Below are 19,901 nucleotides of genomic sequence, written 5' to 3' on the forward strand. Positions count from 1 at the left end.
GGCTAAAAAGGGGGAAAAATTGTTATGTGACCAACCAGCCAGAAAAATACATCTCTTACTTTAAGTAGGGCATCTGAAGTTTGCAAAACAAGAGAAACTAAATATCTAAATAAAAATGTGATACTTACCTTAAAAAGTGAAATTCTCTCTATGTTCATGCATTCCGATCCTGGGTTCCTCTGCTGCATTCTGTAAAAGATGAGCCGGTCTTCTCGGAAGGGAGTGTGGGAAGGATGTGGATGACATTACTATTTTGAGAATAAGGTGGGGAGGCCTGGCCGGCCCCAGGGCAGTGTTTGGCTACCACATGGAAGAAGGTCTCTGAAGGCATTACAATGCACTTGAGAAAGAATTGTGAAGTCTGCACATACTACTGTAAGTATAGCAAACCTGTACAGAGCAATGCACAAAAGTTGGGTGTATTCAAGATAGATGCTTATGTGATCACCAACTTGCAGACTGCCTCCTAAGCAACTTTCGATAAAGGTCGAACCCTGCTCTTTTCAGTCTGGGTAGGAGCTTTCGATACAGGTGGAACCTTGCTCTTTTCAGCCTGGGTGGGAGCTTTCGATACAGGTGGAACCTTGCTCTTTTCAGTCTGGGTGGGAGCTTTCGATACAGGTGGAACCTTGCTCTTTTCAGCCTGGGTGGGAGCTTTCGATACAGGTGGAACCTTGCTCTTTTCAGCCTGCGCGTAGTCTTCCATCCAAAATGCATCTGAGGTGGAGGAGGCGGTGGAGGAGGAAGAGCTTTCCTTGTCGTGCTTCACCATTGTCCAGTATGGAGAAGGGGCTCTCACTTCTTTCTTGTGATCTCTGTGAATCATCACGTCACTCTGAATGTCTTTCCCTACACTAATCGTATGGTTCTCCTTTTTATATCCATGCCACTCTCTGGAGATAGACATCGGTCTTGTTGCAGACTGAGGCCCAGGGGACCCTGGGTCTTTATAATACTTAAGGTTTTTATCTGAAACTACATCTTCGTTGTCACCACTGCTTGCCAAAAGGTCATCTTTTGACTCCTCAGTTTTCTTTGTTGGGCTGAAATGAAAAAAAAAGAAGTGGACTGTTAATTGTCTGAACATTCATTGTCCCCTAACAAGAGGTCTTAAAAGCCGCTTTGGTTCGTCAAAGAAAGGATGTAATTTAGCTTTAGCACTTTGTGTTGTCGACGGTTTTCTCTTTCAAAGTACCTTTACGTTTGTTTCCATTCCGAAGTGTAAATCGAATTCTGCCTTGGATCGTTTCACATTGCTTTGTACTAACTTAAGCCAGAGTATTGACCAGAATATTAGCAGGCCTTAAAGTGTAGGTTAATTTGCCTCCAGAATGATAGTAAACCCGGCCATCTCCTCCACAGAGCTCTGTTCTAATGCACAAAAGTTGGGTGTATTCAAGATAGATACATAGGGTCAGCAATAACCACAATAACAGGGTATTACCAATTTCTAGCATATTCAGAAATTAGTGGGCCTCCAAGATCTTCAACACACTAGTGATAGGGAAATCTTTGAGTCTTCTTTTTTTCTCCTGAGCATTCATCATTTGCTTCTCTTTTGGGTTTAAAAGCATGGACTTACACAATGCCCTCTATGTCCACATGTGTCTTGTTCGGCATTCTACTTATCTCTTGCTGGCCAAATGTTTTTTGGTTTTTGTTTTTTTTTTTAATTTGATAGAGCACAAGCAGAGGAAGCGGCAGGCAGAGGGAGAAGCAAAATCCCCCAGAGCAGGGAGCCTGATGAGAGGCTCAATACCAGGACCCTGAGATCGTGAGCTGAGCTGAAGGTGGTCATTTAACCAACTGAGCCAGCCAAGCACCCCTCTGGCCAGATGCTTTTAAAGATGTTTTTGTAACTTGCCTCAACTATTGGCTTACTTGAGAGCTTGTTTGGAGGTTCCAGCAGAGGAGCACAGCTCTTCATACCTCTTTCACTGAAGGACAGACGTCCTCTTCAACCGACCCTGCAGCTTCCGGAGGAACACACGTGAGCGATGAGGGAAGAGTGGGGACACCTGCCTGGCCAGCCCACTCACCCTCACATCCCCAACTCCTGGCTTTCTTGACTGTTGAAACTTGGGCAGCGCTGGCCTGCCAGCAACTCTTCAGCTTCACTAAAACCTGCGGTTCCTGTGCCGACTTACTACTCCCCGGAACAGATGCCGTTCCCTGCGCCCCCCTCATCCTGGTCTTTGTGATTATGGACCTCTGGCACCTCAGTCCTGCTACAGGAGACGGGAATCCCTTTCTTCTCCAACGCCCCTCCCGCGCCGCCAACCTTTCAGACCTGCTTGCGTTATCACTACTATTTGCAGTCCTGACTGTTCTGTTTGCTTCCGAGAATTTGAACAGGTTTTCCTAAAGTTTCTCTCTTCTGGTAATAATTAGTAATTGAGTCATTCTCTCTGAGAACTACTAGTCATTAAAATGTGGATTTTCCTTCATCCTCGATTTAGTGGGTGCAAAGAGATTCAAAAGATCTTAGGATCAGAACACTTGGCCTTCAGACATGCCCAGGACTTCTGAGCAGCTTGTGAATAGGGGGGAAAAAATCCATGTTACTTTTTTTTTCCAGATTGCAAAGAATATCCTTTGTAACTCAGTATTAGGTAACTATAAAGAATAAGTAGTAAAGCCAGGTTCTTCCTAACTGAAGTATGATTATAAAGCCATAAGCCAGCAGAGGTCAGAGTTAGTTGGAAACAGTGGTATAACACTAGGTCTGCCAAAGTATTATGTGGAATATTCTCCAGTGTGCACAAAGTGCCGGTTGCTCCTGAAAAAGATCTTACAAGCTCTGTGTAAGAAGCCTTTTCTTTCCTTTTGTGCTCCTTCCCTGTCCCCTACCATGTAATTACCAAAGTGCCTTAGATGTAAACACTTTGTTAAGGAAGGGATTCAGGAAGTGTCTGCTCTTGTTTCTGAATCCACGGGTTTTAGCCTCGTACTCAAGTTGTGCTATTCTGTATCTCAAACTCTGAACACTTAAAATGCTTAGAAACATAATCCTTCTATAAACAAATGATGAAGAACCCAGGCTTGAGAGCTGCACTCCCCAGTACGGGGTCCCCCAGTTGCAGGTCCTCGCATTGCATATGCTTAATCGTGGCTACTACATGGCACAGCACAAATTGAGAACATTTACACCACAGCAGTACGTTCTCGAACGTCGCTGCTCTGGAGACAGGCCTAGTGACAGACCCTGTGTGACCTCTGGCAAGTTTACATACATCTCTCTTGGCTTCCGTTTTCTGGCCTGTAATCAGGATAATAAAAAGCCTTATCCTGAGGATTAAGAGGTATAATGCTCGTCAAGCAATGTCCACTGCATAGTAAGCAGTGTTACCGTGAATGATTTTTAACTACATCATGATTGGTTTGGTTTTGGGGGAAAAGCCTGTCCCCAATCTGTGCTTGATCTAAGGGAACAGACAACTCTACCCAACTGTAGTTCCACTGTCAGCCTGTGGGAAAGCAAGCCCATCTTAGCGATTTTTCAGGAGAAACCACAGGTGCAGATTCTTTCCATGAAATCTTAGATGTGTAAGTTCAAATTTTTTCATTTAAACATTTTTGAAATATACAGAAAAATGCAAAAAAGATCAGACAGTTTAATGGAAAAAAATTATAAACACTTGGGTGGCCACACACCCCCGGGGGTCAAGAAAGAGTACTGGCACCTGGAAAAGCTCCCTTGTATCTTCCTTTCTCTCTAGATCGCCGCTATTCTGACTTTTCAAAATGTTGTTGTAGGAGACCAACAAAGCACATCTGTTGACCGTATCAGTCCTTTGGACCACAAGTGGGAATATACGAAGTAATGCCAATGCAGTGTGGGCCATACTTTAGTTCTTAGTCAAGTCCCCAGCCAGATTTCCTTGAGCCCAATCCCAATAACCAAAGGCCCACTCTTGCATCAGAGCACTGAATTGTTGAAGGAAAAGGATCTCATGTTATACATGTTAAGCTCTGCAGACCTTCCTCACGCATCTGACCTGCCGAAGGGTCTCTTGCACTCCTGGGTTACAGAGATTAAGTGATTTGTCTGAGCCTCAAAAGCTGGGTTTTAATTTTTATTCCCTCTGAATAAAGGAAACATGGGAAAGTCCTGTGGTAGATTTAGCATAATGGCAGAGATTTGCATTCTCCCAGGGCAACAGAGTAAACAATGGGTGATACAGATTACGTCCTGGGAATTAGGAGAAATGCTGTGATGGAGATACACAGGTCGCCCTGAAAGCGCAAGATGGGTGGGCCAGACAGTGTTTTAAAGCTTCCTGATTTAGCGAGGCCTCTTGGAAAAAGTTTGCACTGTAAGCCTTCAAGGATGAGTAATGACAGGGTCCTAAGCATGTTGCAGACAGAAGAGCAAGTGCAAAGGCCCCGAGGCAAAGAGAAGGCAAAAAAGCTGAGAGCCAAAGTGGACTAGAGAGGGCAGAGAAGAGCAGAATGAGGTGAGGCTGCGGTCGATACAGACAGACACTAGCCACATGGGGTAGCACAGATCAGTGCAAGGATTTGGGCGTTTGTCCCAAGAAGAGAAGGTTTTAAAAGATTTTAAGCAGGAACATGTCAAAATCAGACTTGAATCGTAAAAGGACTGTTCTGTGTAGAGAATGAATAGGGGACAGGAGTGGATGGTAGAGACTGAATGGTGACTCTTACTGGGATGGTGGTGGTGGCCGGAGAGAAATAAATGAATGTGAGAGAAAGCTGGAAGGTAAAATGACAAGCCCTCGTGATCATTGGGCGTGGAAAGAAGGGAATGGAGAAATCTAGCACAACCCCTAAATTTCTGACTTGTTCAGCTAGGCAAATGATCGCTAGTAAGATAGGGCCACTGGAGATCAGTGGTGAGCTGGCTTTTTATTTTTCGGCACAAGGAGTGTGAGGGGTTCGTGATACACCCAAATGGAGCTACCGAGTGGCAGAGAAAGGATTTAAATGTACATGTTTGAAGGTCATACGATTTGAAAAATCACTCATATTCAGAGAGTGATAGAAACTACAGGCATCAGTGAGAGATGGCCCAGGAGATTGAGACAAGGAAGCCAAAAATTCAGCCCCAGGGAAGGTCAGGGCAGAAGCCTGGGGAAGATGGGACTTTAACAGGAGTGGGGGTGGGGTTGTACAGTGGCGAATGCTGCTCGGGAGCCAAGAGTAATGGAGACTTGAGAAGAGTCCACTGGAGTCAGGAACATGAGGGCTGTGGGTGGCCCTGCCAAGAGGTCTCTTGGCCAGGTGAAGAAAGCAAGGCCTCCACTAAGGTGCAGGGGGGCAGAGCGCCTGAGAAATCATGTCCAGGGGAAATGGCCCACAGCTGCTACAGCATCTCTCTACCCTATTGGAGTCAAAGGGACAGGACCGTGGCTAGGGGGCCAGGGAGAGGACAGCGGCCTCAAGGTGGGGTTTGTGAAGATGGCAGAGGCCTAAAATAAGGCTTCCATGTTGTTGAAAAGGATCCAGAGAGAAGCTGAATGTGCAGGAGACAAATGAAGGAATGGGATTCATAGCATGTGTTTAAGGCCAACTCTGGACAAGGGGACAAGTGGCAGAGCTCCCACCAGATGGTTCTCCTTAAAGCTCCAGGTTCAGGGCTCTTGAGCTCATCAATCTGCTTCACATTAGGTCCTGTAGATTGTACTTCTCCAAAAGGATTCAGAACCCACTAGATGATTGTGGTGGTTTCACCAATCCCTCCCCCGCTGATCCAGCGGATCCTTCTCCCAGGAAACCAAGACCCAGTGCTTCACATGGCCCCGGGGGTGCTAGCATAACAAAAGATTTCCTAAAAAAAACCGATCTACTCACCGCGTTACTGGGAATTTGGTCTCAGGGATTAAATCATAGATTTCTTGCCACTCTTGGGGTATGTCAATAAAATCTCGGTAAATCTTGATCTGTAGTACTGTTCCTATGGTGATGTGTTGCAAAAGTTTTAAAAATTCTCGAAGAGTATATCCTAACACATTGGCATGGCCAACACTAATCAGAACATCACCTGAAGAGGGAAAAAGTTATCAGTAAAATGAAGATAATGGGTCAGTGGGTTCATAGCACTTCTGGCTCTACTGTGAGGTGTTTCATTAAAGGGCTTATATTGTTGGTTCAGCCTTTATTTAATGAATGTGGTCATCTCAGTGACATGAGTGTCCTTTGCATAATGGAGAATGCATGCAAGATGTTTCTTAATAGTGGTGTAATGGTAGGTATTATTTCATGTTTTTATTGCATTTCTTTAGTCCTTGGTGTGTCCGAAGCTAAAAACCATCTATAGTCTGAGCCATCACTTAAGAGTCTAAAAATGTGTTTCAAATACAATAAATAGCTATTACTATTAAAAAACCACTTACACTAAGTGAATAAATGACCTAGTTTCTCTTGTACCTGCCTGGCAATTTCCAGTGCCCTCCACTGGTATTAACATCAAGACTTTGATTTTAATTTCCTGCCTTGCACAGTATTCATTGAACAAATAATTCTGCATGAAAAACACTGGACATGTAGCATGATTTAATTAAGCTTGCGATGTCTATACAGGGAGTATGTTGGTTAAAGGGATTTGACAGCTAAGCTGTCTACTTCAGGGCATTGCTGGTCAGGGAGGGAAGCGTGACGGTCAGCCATGGGGCTTTGGATCCCCCACCACGGCGGAGGAAAACCACATCTTGATCACAAGCTCCTGGACCCCCAAAGTGGGTGTTAAAAAGACTACTTACTCATTTGTGCGTGGACGTGTAAAGGAGATCCAGCCATGGGGCAAGCCCACCTGGGTCACTGAACCTGGAGCAGGAGATTCAGAAGGGCGAGAGGAGCACCCTGCCTGCCGGGGGTGGTGACAGGTGGCCCTGTGCTCTCTCATCGTTTTCCCAAGCCTGGTTCTCCAGCCTTTCCGGCAATTCTGTCAGACTCACTGTTCTAAGTTCAGTGCCTTAATAGGATGGTTTTCTATTGGTTGCAGTGAAGAATCCTGACTACCACAAGGACACCCAGCAAGAGAGGAAGGAATACAAAGAAATTACTTTTGAAGGGCTCACAGTGAGTATAATCTTACTAAATCTTACTAGAACAGCCTGCCGAATGGTTAATGGCGACTTTATAGCTAACACTAGATGAAGGGACTCCAGGTAAGTCCCAAAGGGGGGGCTCATCTCGTTATGCATGGGAAGCTAGGGGCCCTCAATTACCCTCTTTGCAACACAGCCGAAGCCTAACCTCCGATAAGAGGGTGAAGCCACTTCTCTGAGACTACACCCCACTGTGCGATAGTTGAGAATTCTGCTGATCTCAAAGGAAGCCTCTGGGGAGTACCAAAGACAAACTTTCATAGTGCTAGGTCCTAGCTTCCTATCAAAAACTGAAGTTTGAAAGTAGTAAAGAAAATGAAGACTTAGAAGGGTGGAGAAAACCTACTTCAGTCTTAGAAAGTAGCGGAGGGTAAAAACCAGCCAAGGATCTGCAGCTAACTGCTAAATGAAACAGGTTTTCCCCAGCTGCCTGCAGAGTGTGCAGTCTGGAACAGCTGTTCATCCTACGGAGGTTAATTACAACAGCACACCCACCTGCAAAAAAAAACCAAAAACCCACCAACAACAAACACCTCTCACTGGACGAGCTTACATGCCTAATGTTAAAAGAAGCATTTATAGCTGAAAGCTATGGCTTGGCATTCTGCTCAATTATGTTGTTAAAGCGTGTTTTTTGATCAAGAAGACAGAAAACAAACAGCGTAATTCCCTGACCATCCTGGCTGGAACCAAACATGTCGCCGTACGAATGTGATTACTCTGCCAACAGATACTAACGTTGCCCTTCATTAAGACATACCAATGTGGAATTTATGAATATCAAACTCATCACACAGGTTTTTTTCTGTTTTAATGGGCTGTAGGAGCCACATTATTATATAAACTTTGTCTCGATTACCTACGTTAAATCAACTTTGCAGCAGCCAAAATAGATTTGCCTATTTTGCTCCATCTCTCCCGATGAGGCTGTGAGTTCCATAAGGTCCAGGTGGTTACAGACCACATCTGTTTGGCTCACCTTTATAACCCCGTGCCTAACAGGATACCTGCACACAGTAGGCATTCAGGAAATGTTTACTGAATGACTGTGGCTGGTATGTGACTTGTATTTTGCCTTCAAAGTTATACTAATTTCTTAAGACTCTAGATATCAGACTATACTTAAAACCATCCTGGCCAAAAGGATTGTAAAGTTTAGCCAGAATAAACTAACACTAAGCTAGGAAATCCAAAGAAACCCTATTTTAAAGCACCAGAAGAGAAAAATTTGATGCACATGGATATGAAACAATGGAGCTGGGAGATAATGTGGTCAAAGAAATAGTAGGCTTGGGGGACTGTCACCTCTGAAATTCTCCATCATTGTCAAAAGCACTGAATTCCAGTCTCTGAAACCAAGACACTGAAGGGAAGTGACTGACCTGTCATGCAGAGATTTGGGACTCTGGACTCTCTCTCTGATACTGAAATCCTATTTCCAGGACTTCATGGGGCCCATGGGCTGGAACCCCAGCCCCGTGCACCCACTTAGCTCTGTGCATTGACCCACTTCCTTCATCTCACCAAACCTCTTGTCTTGTTCCCCACCTTTCAGGAGTGCTGCAAAGATTAAATGAGAACGTGGAGGTGGAAACTCCTTGCACAACGGCTGTGACAAATACGTCTTATTCATTTATCAAGCACAGACATACCAAATGTGCCAGCACTGTAGGTTAAGTCCTGGATTTAAAAGAGGAATTCCAGGTGCACTTGGCTGGCTCAGTCAGAAGAGCATGCGACTCTCGATCTTGGGAGTCATGAGGTCGAGCCCCACATTGGGTGTAGAAATTACCAAATAGAAAAAACTTAAAGGGGCGCCTGGGTGGCTCAGTGGGTTAAAGCCTCTGCCTTCGGCTCGGGTCATGATCCCAGGGTCCTGGGATCGAGCCCCACGTCGGTTTCTTTGCTCAGCAGGGAGCCTGCTTCCTCCTTTTTCTCTCTGCCTGCCTCTCTGTCTACTTGTGATCTCTGTCAAGTAAATAAATAAAATTTAAAAAAAAAACTTAAAAAAATGGAGACCTTTATTGGGGCGCCTGGGTTGCTCAGTGGGTTAAGCCTCTGCCTTCGGCTCAGGTCATGATCTAGGGGTCCTGAGATCAAGCCCCGCATGGGACTCTCTGCTCAGCAAGGAGCCTGCTTCCTCCTCTCTCTCTGCCTGCCTCTCTGCCTACTTGGGATCTCTCTCTGTCAAATAAATAAATAAAAACCTTTAATTAAAAAAAAAAAAGATGAATTCCAGACTGCCTCTGACCTCAAGGAGCCCACTGACCATAGGTCCTGCTTCCCATGCATAAAAACACACTCCTGTGGCACTCCAGCGAGTATGCACTCTGGTTACCGAACAGCGTCTGTCACCTGACCCCAGAGAAGCTAAGGAGAACACGCAGAAAATTCACACGACCTGTCCTGGGCTTCCTCTGGTCTGGAAAGTCCAGATCTCTCTTTCTGGTACTCTGTGCCCCAGCACCAAATAGTGACATTTGGAGAAGATGTTTTGGATTTTAAGGTGAGGTGAATGTTCACAACGGCATCATTTATCTCTTTTCTTTAACCCACTGCTTCTACCCGGAGCTGCACTTAGACTCAATTACCGGGGGAGCTTTGAAACCATGAACTAACCGATCCCCAGCCCCAGATCAACTGAATCAGAGCCTCTGGGGAAACAGGGCGTAGGCATCTCAGGTTTATAAGCTCCCCAGGTAATTCTAATAGATAAGAGTTACAAATCAGTGGCTTAGTCCACTGAACTACCATCCTTTTTTATTAAAAACAACAACAACAACAAAACCCAAGTCTGGAAACTAAGAACAGCCTAAGAGAAATAACGGCCAGTATTCCCACCGAACTGTCGTGTTTAAAGCACTTTCATAAACCTTCTCTCTCCAAATCCTAGCTGCCTCTGACAAAGGTGGTATTATCCCAAATCAGAGCGTGAGGTGACCGACACCTGGAAGGTTAGATGGCTTTGCCCAAGGTCACAGAACTACAAAGTGGCAGAGCTGCTAAAACCAGGTGGCTCTTCCCTCTCACCACCCTTGCAGCCCATCGTGTCTCCTTGGCTCCCAAGCACAGCCCTAGAACTGGAGCAGACACTGGAAAACATGTCTCTAACTGGAAGAAAAAATCATTCACCCCAAGACAAGAGAAGCAGGGTGGTGTTTCTTGGGCTCAGAAGTGTAACAGAGAGGGTTCAAGCCACTGATCCCTGGTGGGCAAGTTACTAAATATCTGATTCCTTATCTGTAAGGTGGGGTTTTTTTTGTTTATTTGTTTTTAAAGATTTTATTTATTTATTTGACAGAAAGATCACAGGCAGGCAGAGAGAGACTGGGAAGCAGGCTCCCTGCTGAGCAGAGAGCCCTATGCAGGCAGGGCTCGATCCCAGGACCCTGAGATCATGACCTGAGCCGAAAGCAGAGGCCTTAACCCACTGAGCCACCCAGGCGCCCCCGTAAGGTGGTTTAATGCACAATCGACCTCAGGGATTGTCAGGAGGGTGAAGTGAGATCATGCATCTGAACGCTAACGATGATTCATACTGCCTACGGAAGAAGGAAGGTTTATCCACCAAGAGCCATAACTCTGGAGTGACACCGTACCTGTGTGTGTATCCCACGTGCCAGGTGGGGGTGAACCCGGGCAAGGAACTCAAGCTCACCGAGCCTCAGTTTCATCCCCTGTGAAGGGGGGATAACAACGGCCCCTACCTACAGACTGGAGGTCAGAATTGGGTGAATAAAAACACAACGCAGCGAGGGTTGATAAAGTGATAGCAAGGGGCTGGCATGCAGAAACCTGCTCTCAAGCAATATTATCATTATTACGGTTACACCAACACCTGCTAACCGAGTCTCCCCGGAGGCGGACAGGCGGGAGGCAGGGGGAAGACCACAGTCACCTGGCTTGAGTTTTCCATCCCTGGCCGCAGCCCCATTCCTGACGAGGTGGGTGATCTGGAGGTAGGGCCCGTTCTGGATGACGATCAGGCCCAAGCCAAGGTTCCCCACGGTGAGTTTGGTCTGCTGAGTTTTGCTCAAGTTGTGCACAGATGACTTGACGTTGAAGCCAGTTTGTGTTTCTAATGAGAAGAGGAAGACTTTTTTCAGTCCGTCACCTACACAGCAACATGACCGCATCACTGGGGTCCCAGAGCCAGTTTTAGGACTGGGGACCCGGAGCAGTTTCGTAGCCTCTCTGTACCTCAGTTTCCCCGTCAGTGAAGTGAGGACGCTAAGTGTCTAGCTTAGGGGCTTGTTATGAGTATAAATGAGACCGTTGAAGGGCTCTGCCCAGCGCCCGGCACCGCGGAGAGCTTCATGAACGTCAGTTATCATCTCGCCACCCGATACGTTTTTCTGAGGCAGGCTGTGCGCTGGGAAATCACGATTTCTTGCCCTTACGGGTCTTCCAGCTTAGCGGAAGAGACAGATCTCCGTCAGCCCCGCAAATGTATGTCGAATCACAAACGGTAACACACGCTATGAAGGAAGCCTATAGAGAGCACTGAGGGGGACTGACAGGAGGCCAAGGTACCCTGTGGAGAAGGCAGTCGAGGCTTCACGCAGGCGGTAACGTTTGAATGGAGGTCAAAAGGACCAAGAGGAGGGGCGCCTGGGTGGCTCAGTGGGTTAAGCCGCTGCCTTCGGCTCAGGTCATGATCTCAGGGTCCTGGGATCGAGTCCCACGTCGGGCTCTCTGCTCAGCAAGGAGCTTGCTTCCCTTCCTCTCTCTCTGCCTGCCTCTCTGTCTATTTGTGATCTCTCTCTATCAAATAAATAAATAAAATCTTTAAAAAAAAAAAAAAGATTTAAACAAAAGGACCAACAGGAAATATTTAGACCAAGGAGAGAGGAAGGAAGTCTCGGAGACAGGAAAGAACCCCGAGTGACAGGGAGAGATGCCGGGCCGGCGGGAGGGACACAGGCAGAGACCCCGGCGGTTTCACAGGCTTACATCCTCGCCGCAAGGGCTGAGGAGGGAGTCAGGCAGGACACAGTAAGATTGCCTTGTTTCTTTCCTTTTCTTTTCTTTTTTTAAGAAAAAACCAAACCATGGATTGTGGGGTCCAGAGTGGAAGTGGGAAATCAACGTGTTACTGTCCTCACCCACGCATGCAAGGGCAAGGGCAGCGGAAATAGCAGGAAAAGATCATTGGGCAGGAACATCTGGGACAACGGGCGGTGGTGGTGGCGAGTTCCACAGAACTAACTCTCAAAAGAGAAGTTTCCGAGTTTGCGCGTGATTTAGAACAAGTTGTTCTCTCCAGAGGAAGCGTCTGGGAAGACTGCTTTTCAGTCCACAGGAGGCTTCTGGGGACATTCCTTTTCAGCACACTTTTCCTCCAGCGCAAGTGACAACCCGCTCTTGGCCGAGCCTGTGGCAAATCCCGGGGGCTGGGGCGTTCTGCGGGCCCAGAAGCGGCCTTCACTGCTGAGGGCCGGGCTCTGCCGGTCCCTCCACCCGCGGTGAGGGCCCGCAGCCAGGCTCCCGGCCCTTCCCTCCCGAGCAAGCCCCGGAGCTGACCTCCACCCTCACCTGCCCCCAAACCACAGAGGCTCTCTAGAGAAGACATCAAGGACCCCCGTGTAAGGAAGGCTCCAGCTCGGGAGACTGTTCAGGATGATCCGAGAGATCCGCAGGACCCGGAACCCCCCTTCAGCCTCCAGTCCCGGAACAGACACAGAAGCAAGCGGCCTCTTCGCAGGCTCTGGGCACCAACCTCCGCTTGCAAGGTCGATGGGCTTCGGCTAAGATCACCTAAGGAGCCCAGTCTCCAAAGCCGGCGGGGCTAAGGGAAGGTAGGCGGCCTCAGAAGACGCCATACCTGACGACTGCCCCTTCTCCGTAGAAAGGGCAAAGCTGCAGGAGACAGGTCGGGAGCGCCAGGCGCGGAAGTACGGGCGGGCCGCAAAGCCGGGGCGGGGGCGGGGCAGGGGGCGGGGCCGGGGCCGGGGGCGGGGACCGGGGCGGGGACGGGGGCGGGGACCGGGGCGGGGGCGGGGCGGGCTGCAGCTGCACTTCTCCGCATCCTGAGGGTGTGGGTGCTCGTTTGTCAAAACTCGAAGCGCTGCACTACCAACCAGGGGCCCTTACTGCCTGTGAAGCACCGTTTACTCCACAAATGCTGGGGAGACGCCGCCTCCCAGGCTGAGAGTCTGGCGTTCAGTCCCACTTCACAGGGGACTCAGAGGGATGAAGGCTTTGTCCCCCAGGCGTCGCCCCCTCCCCGCTCCCCAGTTACCGTTTTTGTCTTTTAGGACGGCCTTCTTCATGGCCCCAGGAGGGCAGGCCCCTCAGAGGGCCTCCCAGAGCCGAAGCTGGGGTGGGTCCAACTCCCAACTGTTTCGAACTCGCGAGGAGCCGGCGCACTGCGGCCCGACCGCGGGCGGCGGGGCGGACCGCCCGGGGCGGCGAGGGGACCCCCCCCCCGGGCGCTGCCCCTCGGGATGGCCGCCAGGGGGCAGAAGTTGGACAACTGTGCGGGTACAGGGCCTCCGGGGACCCGGGAAAGGGGAGTGAGTGGAAATTGGGGGGCGAAAAAACAAAACTTGCGCGGGGTCGGGGTCGGGGTCGGGGGCTCTAGCACAGTGCCTGGCTCACAGCGGGTTCATCATCCGTTCTTGGAAAACAACTGCGGAGGATGGAAGAAGCACCGAGGAGGGTGCGGCGGAGCTGTGCAGTGCTCTGCCCAGGCGGTAGCAGAGCGCAGAAGCCCCTCGCTGCTCTCCCAGTAATGGTCTTTTTAAATATTGTTGCACCAGCAGCGCCCACTGTTTTGGAAGTGCACTGTTTTCATGGATGCTTTGAATGAGGAAAGGTCAAGGGTGGCTGGGAAAAAAAAAAAAAAAAGAGTCACGATTAGGAGAGGAATTAATTCTTCCTTCTTTTTTCCAAAATAATCCCCCCCCCCAACATTCACTCATAGGACAAATATTTAGGGGAAGCCCGCTTTGTGGTTTGTACTGAGGCTGGGAACACAACAGTAGGCAAGACACACAAGGGTCGTCTCCTCTTGGAACTCGGATTTAAAAAGCAGATGAAATGGACAATTTTAGGAAATTACATATCAAAAATATATTCTAGAAGAAATAGGAAACAACGTGATGAGCTGGGTCCTGTTGTTTTCCCACTCTGACGACACTGAGAGGGTAAGCACTTTGCATCTGTGCGTTCAACAAATAATTACCAAGCATTTGTAAGGTGTTGGGCACCGTGCAGAGGTTTCCGTGGTCAACCTGGGCAGGTTCCTGTTTCGTTGGCCGTTTCTGTGGCTCTCCCCAGACAATAAATCAGGGCAGATTTTCGTTGGATAAATCCTGTCTAGCAGAAGCTGAGACAAAGGGGAATGAACAGAGCCGTCCATTTTGGTGCTCTCAACCTCAAGGAGTCTCCAGCAGGTGGCTTCCCATGCTCAATCACCAGTTTCTTCCTCCAAACCGTCTGGCAAGGTGTCTGTCCTGACATCAAATGAATTCCTCCATAAAATGCATCCTTTCCTCCATCTTCCTTTGAGGAGGGGGGATGGTGAGAATTTGTTCGGTGAGGGGAGCGTATCAGCACCCGGCACACAGGGGGTCTGCCTTCCCTCCATCCCAGGAGAAAAACTCTCCTTAGGGCAGATGTCGAGATCACACTGATGGGTAGGATTGCAGGATACGAATGGTCATGGCTGCTGTCCTGTGCTGTCCAGATCCCCCTTCAGGATTGAAGGATTTATTCCTGCCCCTCCACCCCACCCCTGCTTCTAGCTGAGCTCCTTGCCCAAGATCACACCTTCCCAGGACAGCTAGTATCCAGTGGCCCGAAGGGTACTGTAGGGTAAAAAACCTGGCTCCCTCAGTCCAACTCAAGCAACTCTGGAGGGCAGTCCCAGCTCCAGAATTCCTGTGGGGTCCACTGAGGTCCCTTTGTGGCTTTGCTGTCACCTGAGTTCTCCCTTTGCCAGGTTCTGCTTCCCCTCCTTGCCCCCATAGGTGTGGGTCCCAAGAGCACTCCCTAAGAAACTCCTTGCAACTCACGAGTGTTTCCTAGACCCAACCCGCAGCTGCTAGTGCCAGAGATGGTCTGAGAGCGTAGATGCTCAGATGGGATTTCAGAGCTGGATGCCCCTGCTGTCCAGGTAATGATGAGGGTCCCATCCCCAGTAGAGGAGGCGTGTACATGGCCTGAGGCCCAGGGGAACACTAAGACGGTTTAATTTTTCACCATAGAAAAACGGAATGGTTTGGCACCCATATGATCTGTCTGAGTATCTCTTAGTACTCCTTTGCCCTGTTTTGACAGTAAATGGAAAAAGCAGCCAGAGCTTGAGAAATACATGGCAACCAGTGGCTCAGTCTCCTTAGGGATGGAGGTCTGAGCTGCCTCACTACGTAAGCCACCTAGACCACAGAGGGGCTAGCAAAAGGTGAGAGGAATCTAGGGTAGCAGGAGAGGGGGAAAGTGATTAGTGTGTCAGTTATGCCCGAGATGAACTGCAGCAGCGGTGGGGGCTGTAGTTGGTCCCGCTAACCTTATAAGATTCCCACAGGAAAACATCTCCACCAGGGTCCTGCTCTCAGAACTGAAAAGAAGCAGGTGGTTCTGCATAGCACAGGGAGTGCACTGTGCAAATGTTGCCCTCTGCTACCTGGTCCCCCTGAAGACGGAAGGACCCAGTCCCCAGCTACTAGGATGGTGGGAGGTTGACAGATCACAGCTGTCAGCCCTCTCAAGGAATTGTTCTTGGCTGAAGAGCAGCCTCACCCAAGCTCGTGCCCCACTCCTGGGGTAGCTGGCATCCGGTGACTAGTCCATGCAGGGACACAAAGCCTGGCTCCTTTTCCCCCACTCCGAGCAGCCATCCCAGCTTCAGAGCTCCCCACGCGGTCTGCCAAAGCCTCCCAAGACTGCACCAGCACCAAACTGCTCCCTTGGCCTCCCTGCTGCCTTCCCTCCCCTCCCCTGCTCATGAGTGCACCCCCTAATAAACTCCCTGCATGCTAATTGATAATCTCTTGTCTCTGAGTCCGCTCCAACGGAACCCAGTCTGTGAAAGGAAAGATTTGAGCCCAAGGCACAAACTGTTAAAACTCTGGATTTAGTTCTTTTGTTTTATCTAATCCCAGAAACCCCACATACATATGTATGGTGCATTCACCACACTCCTGGCCTGTATGGTGGACTTGACCCCCCCCCACTACCCCCCCTCCCCGCGGCCCCAGGGAGGCAGTGTGTTCTTTATCCTGTCAGGCCAAAGATACTCCTTAAAGAGAAGAGTGATTACACAGTCCCCTCCACAGCTTTCACCAAGGTCCCATCTGGATTCAGCCTCTGCTGGGCCAAGGTCTACCATCCATCACGATAAAGCACACCATGTCCATGGCCCCTTAACAACCACAGGATGCCTATTTATGAGTCCAGGCTGCCAACATAGATCGCTCCTGTGGGCTTTCTGGGTCCGCAAGGATTTTCTGCCTTAAGGATCCTTGTGGCTCATCTCTCTCCAAAGAGAAGAGTCCCAGCTGCTTTGCTTACGGGTGGGTGAAGGTTTGGGAAAGTTCTATCACTGCAGCAGAGTGCATGACTCTGGGAGTCTATCATGTAAGAGGAGGGAAAGAGGCCCAAGGAGGTGACGGGACTTTACCAAGTTCAAGGCGATAGAAGGGGTGGGAATGGAAAACAGTTTTGTAACCTTTCTGTTTCATCACACCACCTCTCCTAACCCTTGGGGTTTGCGTCTACTAAACTCTAAACTGGGATTTGGAGGAGAAAGGAACTGCTCTATCGTGTAGATCTCAGAGAGGCTTGGGACCGGGAAACACCAGATACACTGGAAGTCAAGAAGGAGATGTGGGGCTAAAAACAGGATTAACAGGAAATATGTAAACAGAATATTTGGTCCTGGTCCACTACTCCCAGCCCCCACCACGCTGGTTGGTAAGAATGAATGGGATAGATGACTGTTGTCTAAAGTGACGTGTTGGGGCGCCTGGGTGGCTCAGTGGGTTAAGCCGCTGCCTTCGGCTCAGGTCATGATCTCAGGGTCCTGGGATGGAGTCCTGCATTGGGCTCTCTGCTCCGCGGGGAGCCTGCTTCCCTCTCTCTCTCTCTCTGCCTGCCTCTCTGCCTACTTGTGATCTCTGTCAAATAAATAAATAAAATCTTTTAAAAAAATAAAAAATAAAGTGACGTCTCGCCATTAAACTGGTAAAAAAAAATCTCAATTTTTTTTTAACTTCACACTATTTTTTTTTCCTATAAATTTAAGCATAGTTGACATATATTAGTTTTGGGTGTAGAGTAGTGATCCGACATTTGTATACATGATGAGATGATCACCATGGTAAGCCTAGTTACCACCACACTGCTTGTTCTTATCCTTTAATCTTAGCTTCAGAAACTTTTGTGGAGGGGCAGAGATGGGGGGACTGGGAAGTACCGCCTAGGTAGAAGGAAAAATTTATACATGTATTATTTATGTATTTATTTTATTTTATTTTAGAGGGGGTGGAGGGGCAGAGGAAAAAGGAGAGAGAGAGAATCTTAAGCAGACTCCACACCCAACACAGGCCCCATGCGGGGTTTGATCTCGACCCTGAGATTAAGGTCTCCGGACCCTGAGACGTTAGCCAAAACCAAGAGTCAGACCGACTCTTTAACCAACTCAGCCACCCAGGTGCCCCATGTAGGATTACTGGGCAACAAAGACTCTGGATAAGAAGCCAAGAATATGACTGTATCAAACTCTAGTACTTAAAATAAAAAGCGAAGCCCTTCTACAGTAATGTGACGTGCATATCTGAGTCCCTAGAACGTATCAGTCAGCCTCAGCCAATTTCTGCGGCAGGAGAAAACTAAATGCTATAATATATATATTTGAAATGCTCCCCTCACCCCCTGCCCCAGGAGACCAATGTTTGGACAGGAAAGTCTATAGACTAGCAATCAAACCCCTCCTGACCCAATCTATGTGGTGACACTGATAACTCTTGGTGAGTTTCTCCAAGGCTGTTGGATTTAGTGGAATTTGAGACTTGCTGAGTTTTGTGAACATGTAGGCATTCCAAAAATAGGGACAGATTTCACTCTTCCAGGTTTTTCTAGAGATGACCTATGTGGCATTTGAGAAAATGAGTGTCCCATCTCCTGTTTGCTGCATGGGGGACTATCCAGGAAAGAGCGCGCTGGATCCAAAGTTAGGGTTAAGGGGGATCCGGTCCATGAGTCACGAAAGAAAAAGGAACCTCCACTAGACAGCAAAACTGTAGATGGAGAGATCATCTGTATTTGATCATAACAAATTATGCCACGGTCTTGTTTTGTTCTTGCTTTTCTCCATCCAAACAAAACGTCTCCTCGGGTCTCAACTCAGTAAATAGTATCACCAAACACCTGGTCACTCAGGCCAAAACCTTAGGAGTCATTCCTGAGGCCTCTCTCTGTTTCAGCCCCTGCCCCATTGTCGGTTAGACCGTGTCCGTCTCCTGCTGAAAACCTCCTGTACCTTTCCCTCCCACTTAAAACAAAATCCGGACTTTTAATCACGGTCCCCGAAGCTCTACCTCTGGCCCCCGCCTACCTCTCTTTTCATACTACCCTGAAGCCAAACAGGCTATTCCGCAGTTCCCTGAACCAGCCAACCTCTTTCCCTGTCCCTTCCCCTAACCCTCCCCGCACTTGCTTTTCCCTCGGTCTGGAGGAGCCTTGCCCAAACCCTCACAGGTTAGGTCTTTGGTCCTAACCTCTCGGGTTAGGATCTTGATCTCCGTGAACCTTTCCCGACCCTCCCGAGCATCCCACAGGCCTCCGTCGCCGCCCCCCACCCCCGCCCGCCCGCCCGCCATCAGACCGACTCCCCCCATTGAAGACACAAAGCGACCCCTGGAATGATCTTTATTTTAAAAAGATAAAAATTTAACGTGTTTGGTCTCCTCCCCCAGCAGGAAGTGAGCTTCCGGAGAGTGGGAACTTGGTCTCCTACGTCCAGTCCAATACTCCCACTAGGTGTCCGCAGTGGTCTCCGAAAGGGGCAGCCCTGGAGCCGACCCGCGCGGAGGGGGCAATGCGAAGACAAGGTGACAAGGGCTGCAGGGGGGCCCGGGTCACTCGGCAGAGTCCCCCGCCTACCAATCCGGTCTCCCTTACGAAAGCCTAAAGGCCGAGGGGCCTCTTGTCACGAACAGTCATTCAACCACGACAACGATGCTACTACTGGCCAGAAAGCCAAAAGGCGGCGTGGCCTGCCGGAAGAGGCGCGGGGTTAGGGCCCGGGCCGGGGGTGCCGGTCCCGCTCCAGGGCAGCGGGGCCTGGGGCTGTCGGGAGGGTCGGCGCTGCGGGCCCGGGGCTGCGAGGCGGGCGGCAGAGCCGGGAGGACCGAGCCGGGGTCGCCGCGCCGCCCGGGAGCTGCTGGCCCGGCCTCGCCGGCGCCGCGCTTTCGCTTCCGGGTGAGGGGGGCGGGCGAGCGGAGCACTTCCGGGGCGGGCGGCGGTTCCGGCTGTGCGGGCCGCACCGCGGCTACGGGTCCCGGGCGCGCGGAGGGCGCGAGTGGCGCGCGGGGGCCGAGGGGGCGCGAGGCGGCGGCGCGGGGACTCCGGGCCCCGACGGCGGCCCATGGGGCGGGAGGCGTGAGGCCGCGGCCTGCCCGGGGCTCGGGGGGTGGGGGGAGCGGGGCGGGGAGATGGATAAACTGACCATCATCTCAGGATGTCTCTTTCTGGCCGCCGATATCTTCGCCATCGCCAGCATCGCCAACCCGGACTGGATCAACACCGGGGAGTCCGCGGGTGAGCGGCGGGCGCGCGGGGGGGACTGGCTGAGGGCTGAGGGCGGGGAGCGGAGGGGAGACCCGT

At 49.9% G+C, this 19,901-nt stretch overlaps 2 protein-coding genes and 1 long non-coding RNA gene across 8 annotated transcripts in view; 2 read left to right on the forward strand and 1 right to left on the reverse strand.

Moving 5' to 3' along the window:
- Positions 1-13,399, reverse strand: part of PDZD9 (PDZ domain containing 9) — a 16,915-nt gene extending 3,516 nt beyond the window's left edge. For 4 of the 5 annotated variants that reach the window (XM_082714726.1, XM_082714724.1, XM_082714723.1 and 1 more), the window contains exons 1-3: positions 10,969-11,406; positions 5,815-6,004; positions 129-1,043 (exon numbers count right to left, since the gene is read on the reverse strand). In XM_082714726.1, the coding sequence (XP_082570852.1) occupies positions 467-1,043; positions 5,815-6,004; positions 10,969-11,206 (1,005 nt within the window). In that variant the 5' untranslated portion in view covers positions 11,207-11,406 and the 3' untranslated portion in view covers positions 129-466. Of the gene's footprint in view, positions 1-128; positions 1,044-5,814; positions 6,005-10,968; positions 11,407-13,311 lie in introns of those variants that run through there. The other variant, XM_082714727.1, reaches the window with a different exon arrangement.
- Positions 13,400-13,489: 90 nt separating this feature from the next.
- Positions 13,490-15,606, forward strand: LOC309854981. The gene is made up of 3 exons (XR_014306521.1): positions 13,490-13,553; positions 15,044-15,189; positions 15,354-15,606. It is a non-coding gene; the product is annotated as an uncharacterized lncRNA (long non-coding RNA).
- A 3,936-nt stretch (positions 15,607-19,542) lies between these two features.
- The window catches only part of MOSMO (modulator of smoothened), a 62,285-nt gene continuing 61,926 nt past the window's right edge, over positions 19,543-19,901 (forward strand). The window contains exon 1 of one of the 2 annotated variants that reach the window (XM_082714746.1): positions 19,543-19,835. In XM_082714746.1, the coding sequence (XP_082570872.1) occupies positions 19,730-19,835 (106 nt within the window). In that variant the 5' untranslated portion in view covers positions 19,543-19,729. The remainder of the gene's footprint in view (positions 19,836-19,901) is intronic. The other variant, XM_082714745.1, reaches the window with a different exon arrangement.

Source organism: Mustela nivalis, assembly GCF_964662115.1.
Source record: "Mustela nivalis genome assembly, chromosome: 19".
In the NCBI taxonomy this organism is placed as follows: Eukaryota; Metazoa; Chordata; class Mammalia; order Carnivora; family Mustelidae; genus Mustela; species Mustela nivalis.